General features: G+C 37.4%; 1 protein-coding gene across 5 annotated transcripts in view; it reads left to right on the top strand.

Annotated features, from left to right (window-relative positions):
* The first annotated feature begins 6552 nt into the window (after positions 1-6552).
* Positions 6553-13124, top strand: part of Rnf212b (ring finger protein 212B) — a 28065-nt gene continuing 21493 nt past the window's right edge. The window contains exons 1-3 of one of the 5 annotated variants that reach the window (XM_048798816.1): positions 6553-6811; positions 7648-7700; positions 8367-8441. In XM_048798816.1, the coding sequence (XP_048654773.1) occupies positions 6712-6811; positions 7648-7700; positions 8367-8441 (228 nt within the window). In that variant the 5' untranslated portion in view covers positions 6553-6711. The remainder of the gene's footprint in view (positions 6812-7647; positions 7701-8366; positions 8442-13124) is intronic. The other 4 variants (XM_048798815.1, XM_048798817.1, XM_015492638.2 and 1 more) reach the window with 4 other exon arrangements.

Below are 13124 nucleotides of genomic sequence, written 5' to 3'. Positions count from 1 at the left end.
AAACAAAGATATTGCATCAATCTACAACTAAAAACAACTTTTAAAAAATAAATAAAAGAAGGAAATTTAGAACAACATTAATGAAAAAATAACAGAAAGAGTAAAAATATAGGTAAATAGACTATTCTCTTGAGTTTTCTAATTATGTTTCACATTGAATTATGTTGACACCACTAGGCTTGTTATGTACAATAAGAGATGTTATATATGGTAATGTCTAGAGCGATCACTAAGACTCTACATAAAAATACATTATAGATAAATAAAAGTGGAATTCTAAGAAATGTTCAGGTAACCCACAGTAAAGCAAAAAATTTGAAACGGGAATGAAAAATAGAGGAATAAACAGATAACAAACAAAATAGCATACTTGTGTCCTAACTGTAAATAATTACATTAAATTTAGATGAATTGAAAAATAAAAATTCATAGAATAAATTAAAAAACAAACATGGGGGCTAGGGTTGTGGCTCAGCGGCAGAACGCTTGCTAGCATGTGTGAGGCACTGGGGTTGATTATCAGCACCACATATAAATAAATAAAATAAAGGTCCATTTACAATATATATATATATATATGTGTGTGTGTGTGTGTGTGTGTAAATATATATATAATTTCAAGTAAAGAAATTATCCTGAGTGTAAAGGGAAAAAAGGCAATCTTAAATGATTACCTATAGTGTGGTTCCATCTTTTGTCTACTAAGTTACACAGGCAATTACAAAATATTTTTTAAAAAGCTACTCTTTGGTGAATTTTTTTGTCTGATAAATATAATTTTCATAGGTTATTTATGTTAACATGTAATGGGTTTATTATTGTTTTCATATGAATTAATAAATATTTTTAAGTTTCTCACTTTTAATTGCTAACTGGGTAAATATTGATTGATACAATTCACATTAAAAAAAAAGTTCTCTGGGGGTGAAGTGGATCTTCAATAATTTTTTAAATGTAAAGGACTCCTAGAAACAAAAGTTTAAGAACCACTATACGAATGAATTCCTTAGGAAAACTTCATATTCACACTTTTTGTTAGCAGCCTTTATACCTGAAAAAAATATGAGCAAATGTAAAATTCTTGGATATTTTCTTTCTTTGAAAATGTTGTTTCACAAACAAAAACAAAAAAAGAAAATGTTGTTTCCTTGTTTTGTTTCTAGCATAAGATGCTGCTGTGGAGAAAGCTGATCAATTTCATTCCTTTTCCCTGTAAATGACTAGTACTTTTTGTGTGGATGCTCAAAAGTTTTTTCCTTTTCTTTATAATCCAGTAGTTTTCCCAGAAAATGTCTTGGTTTGACATTTCTGGATCAGTTTTGTCTTATACATGGTGTGTTAGCTTTGTAGTCACTGTGACCAACATACCTGTGAAAAAATGACTTAAATGAGGAAAGATTTATACTGGCTGACCATTTCAGAGGTTTCAGTCCCTGGTCTCCCAGCTCCATTGCTTTGTACCTGAGGTAAGGCAGAACATCAAGAAAGAAGGGCATGACACACACACACAAAAAAGTTGCTCTGGGATCAGGGCCTGGTGGCACAGGCCTGTAGTCCCAGCAATTTGGGAGTCCAAGTCAGGAGGATTGCAAGTTCAAGGCCAGCAGGACAACTTAGACTCTGTCTCAAAATAAAAAGGGTTGAAGGCTGAAGGCTGGGTGCAGTGTTGCATGCCTGTAATCCTAGTGGCTAGGGAGGCTGAGGCAGGAGGATCATGTGTTCAAAGCCAGCCTCAGCAATTTAGCAAGGCCCTAAGCAACTCAGTGAGACCCTGTCTCTAAATAAAACACAAAAAAGGGCTGGGGATGTGGCTCAGTGGTTGAACACCCCTGGGTTCAATCTTTAGCACCCAAAAGAAAAGGGTTGAGTGGGCTGGGGATGTGGCTCAAGTGGTAGTGCGCTCGCCTGGCATGCGTGCGGCCAGGGTTTGATCCTCAGCACCACATATAAACAAAGATGTTGTGTCTGCCGAAAACTAACTAACTAAATAAATATTAAAAAAAAAAAAAAAGAAAAGAAAAAGAAAGAAAAGGGTTGAGGATGTGACTCTGTGGTAGTGGAACTCTGGGTTCAATCCTCAGGACATCCTCCCATCCCCCAAATAAAAAGAGACACACACACACACACTCACACACAGATAGATATGGGGAAGGGCGGACGAGGGACAAAACAGATCCTTCCAGGGCATGCCACCGGTGAGGTGACCTATTTCCTTCAATTAGGCCCTCCCTTCTACAGTTCCCCCTGCTCCAATGATGCCATCACATTATTAATCCCTCATGGATTAATCCATGATGAGGTCAGAGCCCTCATTGCTGCACTGAGGACCAAGCCTTCAACTAATAAACCTTTTGGCCACAGTCCAGATCCAAATCATAACACAATAAGGACTTTCAATATGTAGAACTCGTGTTATTTCTGGAAAAATTTCTCAGAATATAAATGTTAAATATAATGTTAAATGTTAAATATAATGTTCTGATACATTGCTTTAGTTTTCTTTGGAGGAATGAAAATGTGTATAAAATATTTTCTGGTTGTTTTTTATATTTAGAAAACTTTTATCTTTATTTCTTTTTAAAAGAAAAAAATTTTCTCCTTTTAAGCTTATGGTTCTTTAACTAGGTTATTACTTTTTATTTCTGAGAGATTTGTTAGTTCTCATTTAATATCCAACAGTGTCCTAACCACATCATCTTTGACGTTTTCCAGTTCTGATTTATATCATTCTTTCAAAGCATCCATTATTTTGTTTTATTATTGAATGCAAGGTTAAAATTTTTTGTCTGCTTTGTGACCACATTTTCTAGTGTGTTCAGTCATTTATTGGAACATTATTAGGTTTATTTTTACCTTTTTGCTTTCACAGTAACATACAAGATTAGATCATAATCATCATTCGTCCTCCCCCCACTTTTTTTTTTTTTTGCCAGTATCAAAAGTTCAAGAATTGAACTCAGGGGCACTTTACCACTGAGCCACGTCCCCAGCCCTATTTTGCATTTTATTTAGAGACAGGGTCTCACCTAGTTGCTTAGTGCTTCGCAGTTGCTAAGGCTGGCTTTGAACTTGCTGATCCTTCTGTCTCAGCCTCCCAAGCCACTGGCATTACAGGAATGCTTCACCGGGCCCGGTTTACCGACCCCAGGTCTTTATTTTTTATTTATTTATTTTTTTTTAGAGAGAGAGAGAGAGAGAGAGAGAAAGAATTTTTTAATATTTATTTATTTTTATATTTTTTAGTTTTCGGTGGACACAACATCTTTATTTTATTTTTTTTTATGTGGTGCTGATGATGGAACCCAGCGCCCTGCACATGCCAGGAGAGCGCGCTACCGCTTGAGCCACATCCCCAGCCTATCTTTTTTTTTTATATATGTATTTTCAGTTGTAGTTGGACACAACACCTTTATTTTACTTATTCATTACGTGGTGCTGAGGATTGGGTGAGCCTCCACCGCTGAGCCACAACCCCAGCCCTCCCTGCTGAGGGCCCAGTTTTCAAAAGCGGTGAACATTCTTGAAGTGTTAGCAGAACACTCTGCCCAGGCCCCGCCCATTCCTGACGCAGGGCCGGAGCCCCACCCACTCGCTTAGCACACCGCCAGCCCACCCACTCACGTGCACATGCCGATGGCCACGCTCCGCTGTCTGCCTCACAGCGGCGCCAGGCCGGCTGTTAATTTTCCCGCCTTTTTCTGCTCTTCCTGAGGAGGACTGGATGCTTCCATGAAACCGGAGGTCTTCTGGATAACAGCAGCGAAGCTGTTTGGGAAGGAAGGTAGAAAAAGAATTTAGGGGAAATTTGCTGTTGCTGAAACCCCGTCACCCCCAGAAATGAGGCGAGTTTTTTCCTCATCGGGGATATATAGCAGGGCCTTTCCACTACCTCTTCAGACTCACTGCGCGTTAGAAGTTAGTGAACTGTGGGGATCTGACGCACTGTGGGATGCCTTTTTGTTGGATTATTTATTCATAAGTTTTTATGGTAAATCTTTCCTTTTGTGACAAAATTATTAAAGTGTGGTGCAAACTAGCCTCATTCTTTTTTTTTCTTTTTCTTTTTTTTTTTTTTTGGTACTTGGGATTGAACTCAGGGGCACTCGCCCACTGAGCCCCATCCCCAGCCCTATTTTGTATTTTATTTAGAGTCAGGGTCTCACTGAGTTGCCGAGCACCTCGCTTTTGCTGAGGCTGGCTTTGAACTCGCGATCCTCCTGCCTCAGCCTCTGGAGCCACTGAGATTACATGCATGCACCACCGCGCCCGGCGTGCCTCATTCTTTCTTTCTTTTTTTTAGACGAATGTGTTTTTCTTAAATACCTTTATTTTGTTTATTTTTATATGGTTCTGAGGATCAATCCAGATGAGCCACAACCCTAGCCCCTCATTCATTCTTTTTTAAAAATATTTTTAGTTATAGATGGGCACAATACCTCTACTTTGTTTATTTATTTTTATGTGGTGCTCAGGATCAAACCCAGTGTTTCACACTTGCTAGACAGGTGCTCTACCACTGAGCCCCAACCCCAGCCCCTCCAGTTTAATTTTAAAGGAAATCACACTAATAAGTATATCCTTAAATAGCATATTTATTAAACAATTAAACAGGATTTCATTTAGGAGGTATGATGTAGTTCTATGTTTTTGATATGTCAATGTTTTCCCTTTTGGGGGAATGCTGGGGATTGAACCTTGGATTGCTGTATGGCTGAGCTACATCCCCAGCCCTTTTTATTTTTTATTTTGAAACAGTGTCTTGCCAAGTTGTTGAGGCTGACCTAGAACTTGGGATCCTCCTGCCTTAACCTCCAAAGGACCTGGGGTTTCTAGGCATTTGCCTCGTATCCCACTGATATGTTGATTTCTTGATTTAAAAATCCCACTAAAAAGCCAGGCCTGTAATCCCAGCATCTCTGGTGGCTGAGGCAGGAGGATTGCAAATTTGAGGTCAGCCTGGAATATTTAGCAAGACCTTGAACCAAAATTTAAAAAAGCATTGGAGGTGTAGCTGAGTGATAAGAGTGCTTGCCTAGCATATGTTTGGTCCTGGGTTCCATTGCTAAGCACCTCCCCCCACCAAAAAAAAAAAAAAGTAAATTCCAACGAAGTGCTAAGTCATGTATACTTAAACAAAATTGAAATTGGCAGAAAATACAGGATTTGTGGCTTCCATGTCTAATAAAAAGGTAATATTTAATGTGGGAACAAAAAAACGTTACACAGGGAATCAAGAGACTCAGATTTTTTCTCTTTCTTTTTTTGTGTGTGTGTGATGCTGGGGGTTGAACCCAGGACCTTGTATATGCAAGGTAAGTACGCCACCAACTGAGCTATATCCCTAGCCCAGGAGACAGATTCTAATCTTAGAACTGCCACTAATTAAAGATACAACTCCAGGGCTGGGATTGTAGCTCAGTGATATAATGCTTGCCTAGCATGTGGGAGGCACTGGGTTCGATTCTCAGCTCCACACGTAAACAAATAAAGGTCCATTGACAAAAAAAAGAACACACACACACACACACACACACATATTTTAAAAAGGGGGCTGGGGTTGTGGCTCATCGGTAGAGTACTCGCCTAGCACATGCGAGGCCCTGGGTTCTATCCTTAGCACCACATAAAAATAAATAAATAAAATAAAGGTATTGTGTCCAACTACAACTTAAAAAAAAAAAAACTCAGGACAGGACAGATTATTTAATTTCAGCAATCATCACGTACATCTTTTGGAAAAGATAAAATTGGACACAACATTAAATGATTTTCAAGGCCCATCCAGATCTATGATTCTGAGTTTCTGTAGAGCAGAAGGAAAAGTGTATAAACTGAGATCATATTATCATTCATCAACTCTGTCCCCCTTACATAAAATATGTCCTATGTGATCTACAACTGGCCCACTACCTCCTCTTGGCTTTACTTTTGCCGAATCACAGGAAACAGTGAAGAAAGAAATAGATGCTTTTCTTTTCTTTCTTCTATTGTAACAGGGATTGAACCCAGGGGCACTTAACCACTGAGCCACATCCCCAGACCTTTTTTATATTTTATTTTGAAACAGGGTCTTGCTAAGTTGCTCAGGGCCTCATGAAGTTGCTGGGGCTGGCTTTGAACTTGTGATCCTCCTGCCTCAGACTCCTGAGCCACTGAGATTACAGGCATGTGCCACCATGCCTGGCTGGTTTTTCTTTTCTTCTTCTTCTTCTTTTTTTTTTTTTTTTAATATTTCTTTTAGTTTTAGATGGAAACTGTCCTTTATTTTATTTATTTTTATGTGGTGCTGAAGATTGAACCCAGTGCCTTACTCATGCTAGGCAAGTGCTCTGCCACTAAGCTATAACCCCAGCCTCTGGTTTTTCATTTTTTAAGATTGTTTTTTCTAATTATACAAATTAATTTCTAATTATGTAAATTAATCCAGAAAACTTGGAAAGGCAAAACACACACAAATAATCTCACCACAGTTTTCCTATTTTAAAAATATATTAAATATATATATATGATGTATGTATATGTATAACATAATCTTCAGTCTGCTTTTTCTCATTTTATAAGTATACATACTTCTTTACAGTCAGTTGGAATGCCGACAATGATGAGCATCCCAATAAGCAATCAGAAACTCAGCAAACAGTGTTACATAGGTTTTAAAACAAATAGTTATATTAGGCCCCATTTTACTCTTTTTTCTTTATCTGCTCCAGAATGGATTGGTTTCACTGCAACCAATGTTTTCGAAAAGATGGGGCCCATTTCTTTGTTACCAGCTGTGGCCATATTTTCTGTAAAAAGTGTGTGAGTCTGGGTAAGTAACTTTACTGTTTTCAGATTCAGGCAAAAATATTCACAACGGGAACAATATGGAGAGCAAAGTGGGAAAAACATTTATTTCCCAAGGAAAGAACAGTCAGATTAGGTTAGCCTCTGGAGAAGATTTTTCTCTATGTTAATCTCATGAGCTTTGTAAATTATCTGCTAATGTAACAAACTGGTTTGCTATATGGTAACAGCAACTCCTGTTGGAGTAGTTTGTCTCTGTGAAGCATAATCCGTGTGATTTCTCCTGACATAGAATTTATCTTAATTGATAACCAACACCATTACTAAAATTTCACTATACAGGGAAAGATTAGAAATTTAATTTTTGTTCCTTTCAGATTGGTGAATAAAAGGAGAACTTCAAAGCAAGACCTAGGAATATTAGCAAAGTCACAACAGAATAGGAAGTAACTAGGGCATTTCAGGCCGTACTCACTGTGTGCCTGCTGTTGGTAGATAGGATAAAAGAGTAACTTAAAATTAAATCATTGGTACTCTGGTGCTCTTACCAATACTTTGGTATTCCTTTTGGGGTATTTAGAATTGTCTCTGCTGTCTCACACACAAAAAAACTAGGAATTTAAAAAAAAAGAGGAGATGAGTAGAGGTACTCTGTGAAAGTCTTACTTATTCTTAGGCATATTAGTTTGGAAATACTGATTTAGAGAACTGAGCTTAGGTTGAGGCCCTTTTATAGTATTATGGTATTCTAAATTGAGAACCCCTTTGTTTTTTTGCTAGCCTACTTGACTGTTACCATGTACTCTAGGAAAATCTTCCCTCATGCCAATGAGACCAAACATTTTTCTCTTTTTCTCCCAGAAAAATGTGCTGTTTGTGGAACTCCTTGCAAACATCTGGCTCTTTCTGATAATGTAAGTTTTTTTCCTTTGCCACAAACCATTGTTACCGCTGTTGACCGAGTCCTTGCTTCCCCAATGTTGAAGAATAACACCAGAGAAGCACGCCGAGGCAAGGTCAGAGTGGAAAATTAGAAGTTTATTAAAGGACAGCAGAAAGACTTCTCCCGGAGGAAGAAGGGGACCCAAGAGGTGGAATCCGTTGAAGGGCGAATGTGTTCCCCTTTTTATAGTTTTTGGTGATGGAATGTAGGTGGGAAGGGTTGGGACACAGGTGAGCCGAAGAAGTAATCTGGGCATTTCCGAGTCAAGTTTGCTGTTCATTAACATTTCTTTGGGATGGGCTATCTCCAAATCTGTTGGGGGCTGTTTCCTGGGCTTCATTAACATTCCGAGAGTTGCTCAGCTTTTCCAGAAATTCATTCTCAACATGTCCTCCATTTTAGATTTCACTCGATATTAGGCCTGATTTACCTAACTACACTGACTACCTAATTTTAAATCTGGCTTCACCATCATACCCTAATCCTGACCTGTAGGAAGTATGTATAAATTACGATGATTAGGGAAAAAAAGAAAAGAAAGGAAAAAAAAAACTTACACAGAGCAATAGTAAAAATATAAAAGAAATATTTCATTCCATTGTGGATATTGTCATTGTGTGTTTTATTTTCTTCATAGCTAAAACCTCAGGAGAAGATGTTCTTCAAAAGCCCTGTGGAGACAGCTTTGCAGTATTTTAGTCATATCTCTCAGGTATGAAAAATTAAAGTTAATAAAATATGATTTTCCAGGCAAATTCTAATTGCATCTTATTCTTTTATCAGAGGTTCTCTTTACACTGCATTTGAACACAATGGAGGAAATTGCTCTCTTTGTTGTCTTCCTTGATGATATAGATCTCAACCAGTTAACTTTTTAACTGACCCAGAATCTGTGAAAGGCTATAAAAATCACTATATAATTAAATCTTGCTTTGTTTTTCCTAGTTCTACTAAGTAGGTCCTAAGACTAAAAGATATCCTAGGGAGTTTTATCATCTTTCTCTGCAGATAGATGCATCTTCTAAGAATTGCTTTAAATATATAGGCTTGGCCGGGCATGGTGGAGCACACCTGTAATCCCAGTGACTCCGGCGGCTGAGGCAGGAGGATTGTGAGTTCAAAGCCAGCCTCAGCAAGTTATCAAGACCCTAAGCAACGCAGTGAGACCCTGTCTCTAAATACAAAAAAGGGCTAGGGATGTAGCTCAGTGGTTGAGCACCCCTGGGTTCAAATCCTAATACCAAAAAAAAAAAAAAGGGCTTTGTCTTATAAATAATGGACTTGGTTTTATTTCTCAACCTTTTGCTTATATACCTAAGTTTATGAAGGTATGCCTTGTTCTTGATTTTAATTTTTCAATAACTTTTCTAATAATATTTAACTTTTCACTTGGAGTTTATAACTAGTTGCCTGCATTTTAGAAATTTTTTCTCCTTTCCTGATACCCCATTGTTGGAAAACCTTTGACTTTGTTAGTAGCAATAGGAATGTAGAAGAAGGTAAGGAAAAGGCAGAACAATCATTTGACAGAAATTGCCATTTTTATTTATTTATTTATTTATAGTGGTAGATGGACAGAATGTCTTTATTTTATTTTTATGTAGTGCTGAGGAGTGAACCCAGTGCCTCATACATGCTTAGGCAAGCGCTCTGCCACTGAGCTACAGCCATGTTATAAAACACTTTGGCTTTTCCTTTCTATTCTAGTTATCCACTGAGATTATTTTGTAATCTTGTAGTATTCCTATCTTGGCATATTTCTTGAGACTCTATCACTGTTTCTTCTCTGCACTCTTTTTTTTTTCTTTCTTTCTTTGTTGTGGTTCTAAGGATGGAATCCAGAGCATTGTATGGGCCAGGCAAGTGCCTTACCATTGAGCTACATAAGCTACAGCCCCTTCTTATAAGAATACCTCTCTTCTAAACATGAAGGTGATCCTTGGTTATTTTCTTACTGAATATAGTAGACATCATTTTTCTTTAGTATCCCTCTGGAGATAGAATGAGGAGAATTAAAACTTTGTGTCTTGTCTTTAGTTGCTTAGGTAAGCCATCATATTTGATACTATGTTTAACATTATGAGGAGATAAAATGCAGCTGAGACTCAAGGATAAATGTAAAATAGGTCACATGAACAAGAGAAAGAGCAGACCTTTGGTTAATAACTAAACTCAGGGTTAGTTAATGATCAGTAGAGAAATCGTATGTAGTCTGAATCTTAACCTGTCTAATCAGAGAACCAATCACACATGGTCAAATAATCAAGATAAAATAAATAGAAAGGGTCAGTTAATCATCACTTCAGTGAAGGACCAGTTTGGTGAAGTCAGCAAAGTCTAAAAATGTTTTCCTAATCTGTGAAGTTGAATAACTGATCCCATGTTATACCTAGATTGCTTCATTTAGATATCTGCTCAAAACTTTGTTTTTCAGTCAGACCTTTACAGACTCCAATATCTTAAAGTAGCCCAATGCTCTTCCTCTTTTAAAATTTTTTTTTGGTACAGAGGTGCTGTACAACTTAGCCATATCCCCAGACCTTTTTATTTTTTTCTTTTGAGACAGAATCTTACTAAGTCGCTGAGAGTCTCACAAAGTTGCTGAGGCTGGCTTCAAATTTGTGATCCCCCTACCTCAGCCTCCTGAATCTCACAGATTACAGGTGTGTACCACCATACCCAGCTAGCCTCAACATTTCCGATTCCTTAACCTGCTTTATTTCTCATTATAGCTCTTATCTCTGTAATTATATTATGTATCTGTGTATTGTCTGAAGTCTACACTGGAATATAAGCTCCATGAAGACAGATTTGGTTGGTTTTGTTTATTGTTTTTATTGACTAGTTCCTGATGTATAGTGTACACTCAAAATACTGTTGTTAAATGAATGAATAGAAGTATCTCTGAATATGCATTTGTATTCCCAGTCTCTGTAATGACTTAACAAGAGCCTTTTTCTTCCATAGTCTGCACAATAGTTAATCAAGCTGCCTGTTTTGCATTCTTTACTTACTTCTAGATAAGTTTTTGAAGGTATTTGAGAGCTCTGTATGTATTTGTTAGCTTTCTTCTATTGCTAGATCATAGACTGCCTCTTTACCCATAAGTAATCATCTTTCAAATTCATGACAGTAATTGTTTATTCTTCGGCAAAAGCTTTCCATGATTTCTGTGGGCAGAAATTGTGTTTTATCCTTTGTACTTACATCCCACTTTGCCTTTAACTGCAAAATACTTAATTCTGAAAGAGTGATTTATTTTATTTGTTCATGTGTCTGATTTACTCACTGAACTATACACTTTTCAAAGGCAGACATTTTTGTAACACCCAATGTCTAATTAGGTATTTAACATAAATTAGATTCTTAAGAAATGTTTGCAAATGAATGAACGTTCTCACTTTAAGGATGGTTAGGAGGGAAGTTATTTAAGGTAAAGTCAGAGAAAGAGGTACTTGTAGACCAAAGTAAGGAGTTTAGTTCCTCTAAATGCAGTAGGATACCATTGAAGGGTTTTATATAAAGAAATGATTATCTGATATATAATTTTAAAAGAGAATCTGGCTGCTGAGTGGAGAATGGACTATAAAGAGGTTAAGAATAGAAGCAAGAAGATTAGTTAGAATGCCAAGGGGAAATCTAGCAAAACTGCTTAGCTAAAGTGACAACAGAAATGGAGAGGGGTGGTTAATTCTGAGATATTTTTCCTAGCAAGAACTATTAGAAATTGCTGTTTTTTTGTTTTTGTTTTGTTTTTTGTACCAAGAATTGAACTTGGGGGCATTCGACCACTGAGCCACATCCCCAGCCCTATTTTTGTATTTTATTTAGAGACAGGGTTTCAAGTTGCTTAGTTCCTTGCCATTGCTGAGGCTGGGTTTGAACTCAATGATCCTCCTGTCTCAGCCTCCTAAACCGCTGGGATTATAGGTGTACACCACCATGCCTGGCTTAGAAATTGCTGTTGATTTGGATGTGGGCAATGAGAAAAAGAGAGGAAACCAAGGAATATATCTTGGGGTTTTGTATTGAATAGCTGAGTGGAATGTGTACACCATTTACCAAATAGAAAAGATTACTTTGAGGGGAAAAGATAATCTTGTACATAATAGGTTTTAGATAGATGCTTGTTTGCAATGCAGGTGGAGAAGTCAGGAAAGCAGATTCCAGAACTCAGGGCATAAGAACTAGACTGAGATAGTTGACTGGTTTTGGCAATGTGAAGATAATCGTTGGTGTTCCATCACAAGAGCACTAAACAAAGTCTTGAGAAGGAACACTAATTTGTAGTGCATTGATGGGTATTTGTCTACATTTAGTCTCTTTCTTTATCTCCTAAATCTCTCCACAACCCTTTGCAGTTTGGCTTTTGTCTGACTGAATCTCTTGCTAAGAGAACCAATAACATCATCATTATCAAATCTAGTGAATTATACTGTTTGTTCTTATATTTGATCCCCAGTAGCATTTGAAGTGTACTCTCTTCACCTTGAAATATTCTTTGCCACTATAATCAACATATCCTGTTTCCTTTTCGGATTCTCTTTTCTCTGTTCATCTCTTATCTATATTTCTTCAAGAGTTCTATCCTAGTTATTTGCCTTAATTTTTTATCCCCTCCATGGATAATTTCATCCACTCCCATGGTTCAGTTATCATTAGCATGTGGATGACTTTCAGTTATCTCCAGTAAAGATCTTAGCCTGACTATGAACTCAGAGGAATCTTCCCTGATCATTATATCTAAATTAGGTCTGCCCATTATTCTCTTATCAAAAAATTCTTTTTTTTTTTTTTTTGGTGGGGGGTACCGGGAATTGAACTTGACCACTGAGCCCCAGCCCCAGCCCTGTTTTGTAGTTTATTTATAGAAAGTGTCTTATTGAGTTACTTAGTGCTTTGCTGTTGCTGAGGCTGGCTTTGAACTTAGGAGCCTCCTGTCTCAGCCTCTTGAACCACTGGGATTACAGGCGTGCACCACGTCCAGCTCAGAAAACTTTTTGTTGTCATAATAATACTTAAATAATTTTTATTTTTATTGTTGTTAATTATGAGCTTTATAGACTGCAAGATCCATAGAGTCCAAGACCAATTTTGTTTTGTTCATTATTATTCATCTTCCACAATATTCATAGGCAGCACTCAGTAAATCTTTGCTGAATAAATGAATTCTCTTTGGTATGTGTATGTGTGTGTGTGTTTACATGCTTACATGGGTGAGAAAGAGATACTGGGGATTGAACACAGAGCCACTGAGTTTGAATCACTGGATTAAACCACTGAGCCAAATCTCCAGGCTTTTTAAATTTTTATTTTGAGACAGGGTCTCTAAGTTGCTGAGGGTGTGCTACAATGTCCAAGTCCCCAGCCTTTTTAAAATTTTGTTTTGAGATAG

The sequence above is a fragment of the Marmota marmota genome, unplaced genomic scaffold (genome assembly GCF_001458135.2).
Source record: "Marmota marmota marmota unplaced genomic scaffold, marMar, whole genome shotgun sequence".
In the NCBI taxonomy this organism is placed as follows: domain Eukaryota; kingdom Metazoa; phylum Chordata; class Mammalia; order Rodentia; family Sciuridae; genus Marmota; species Marmota marmota.
Note: the sequence above shows the minus strand (reverse complement) of the source record. Positions and strands in the feature narration are given on the sequence as shown.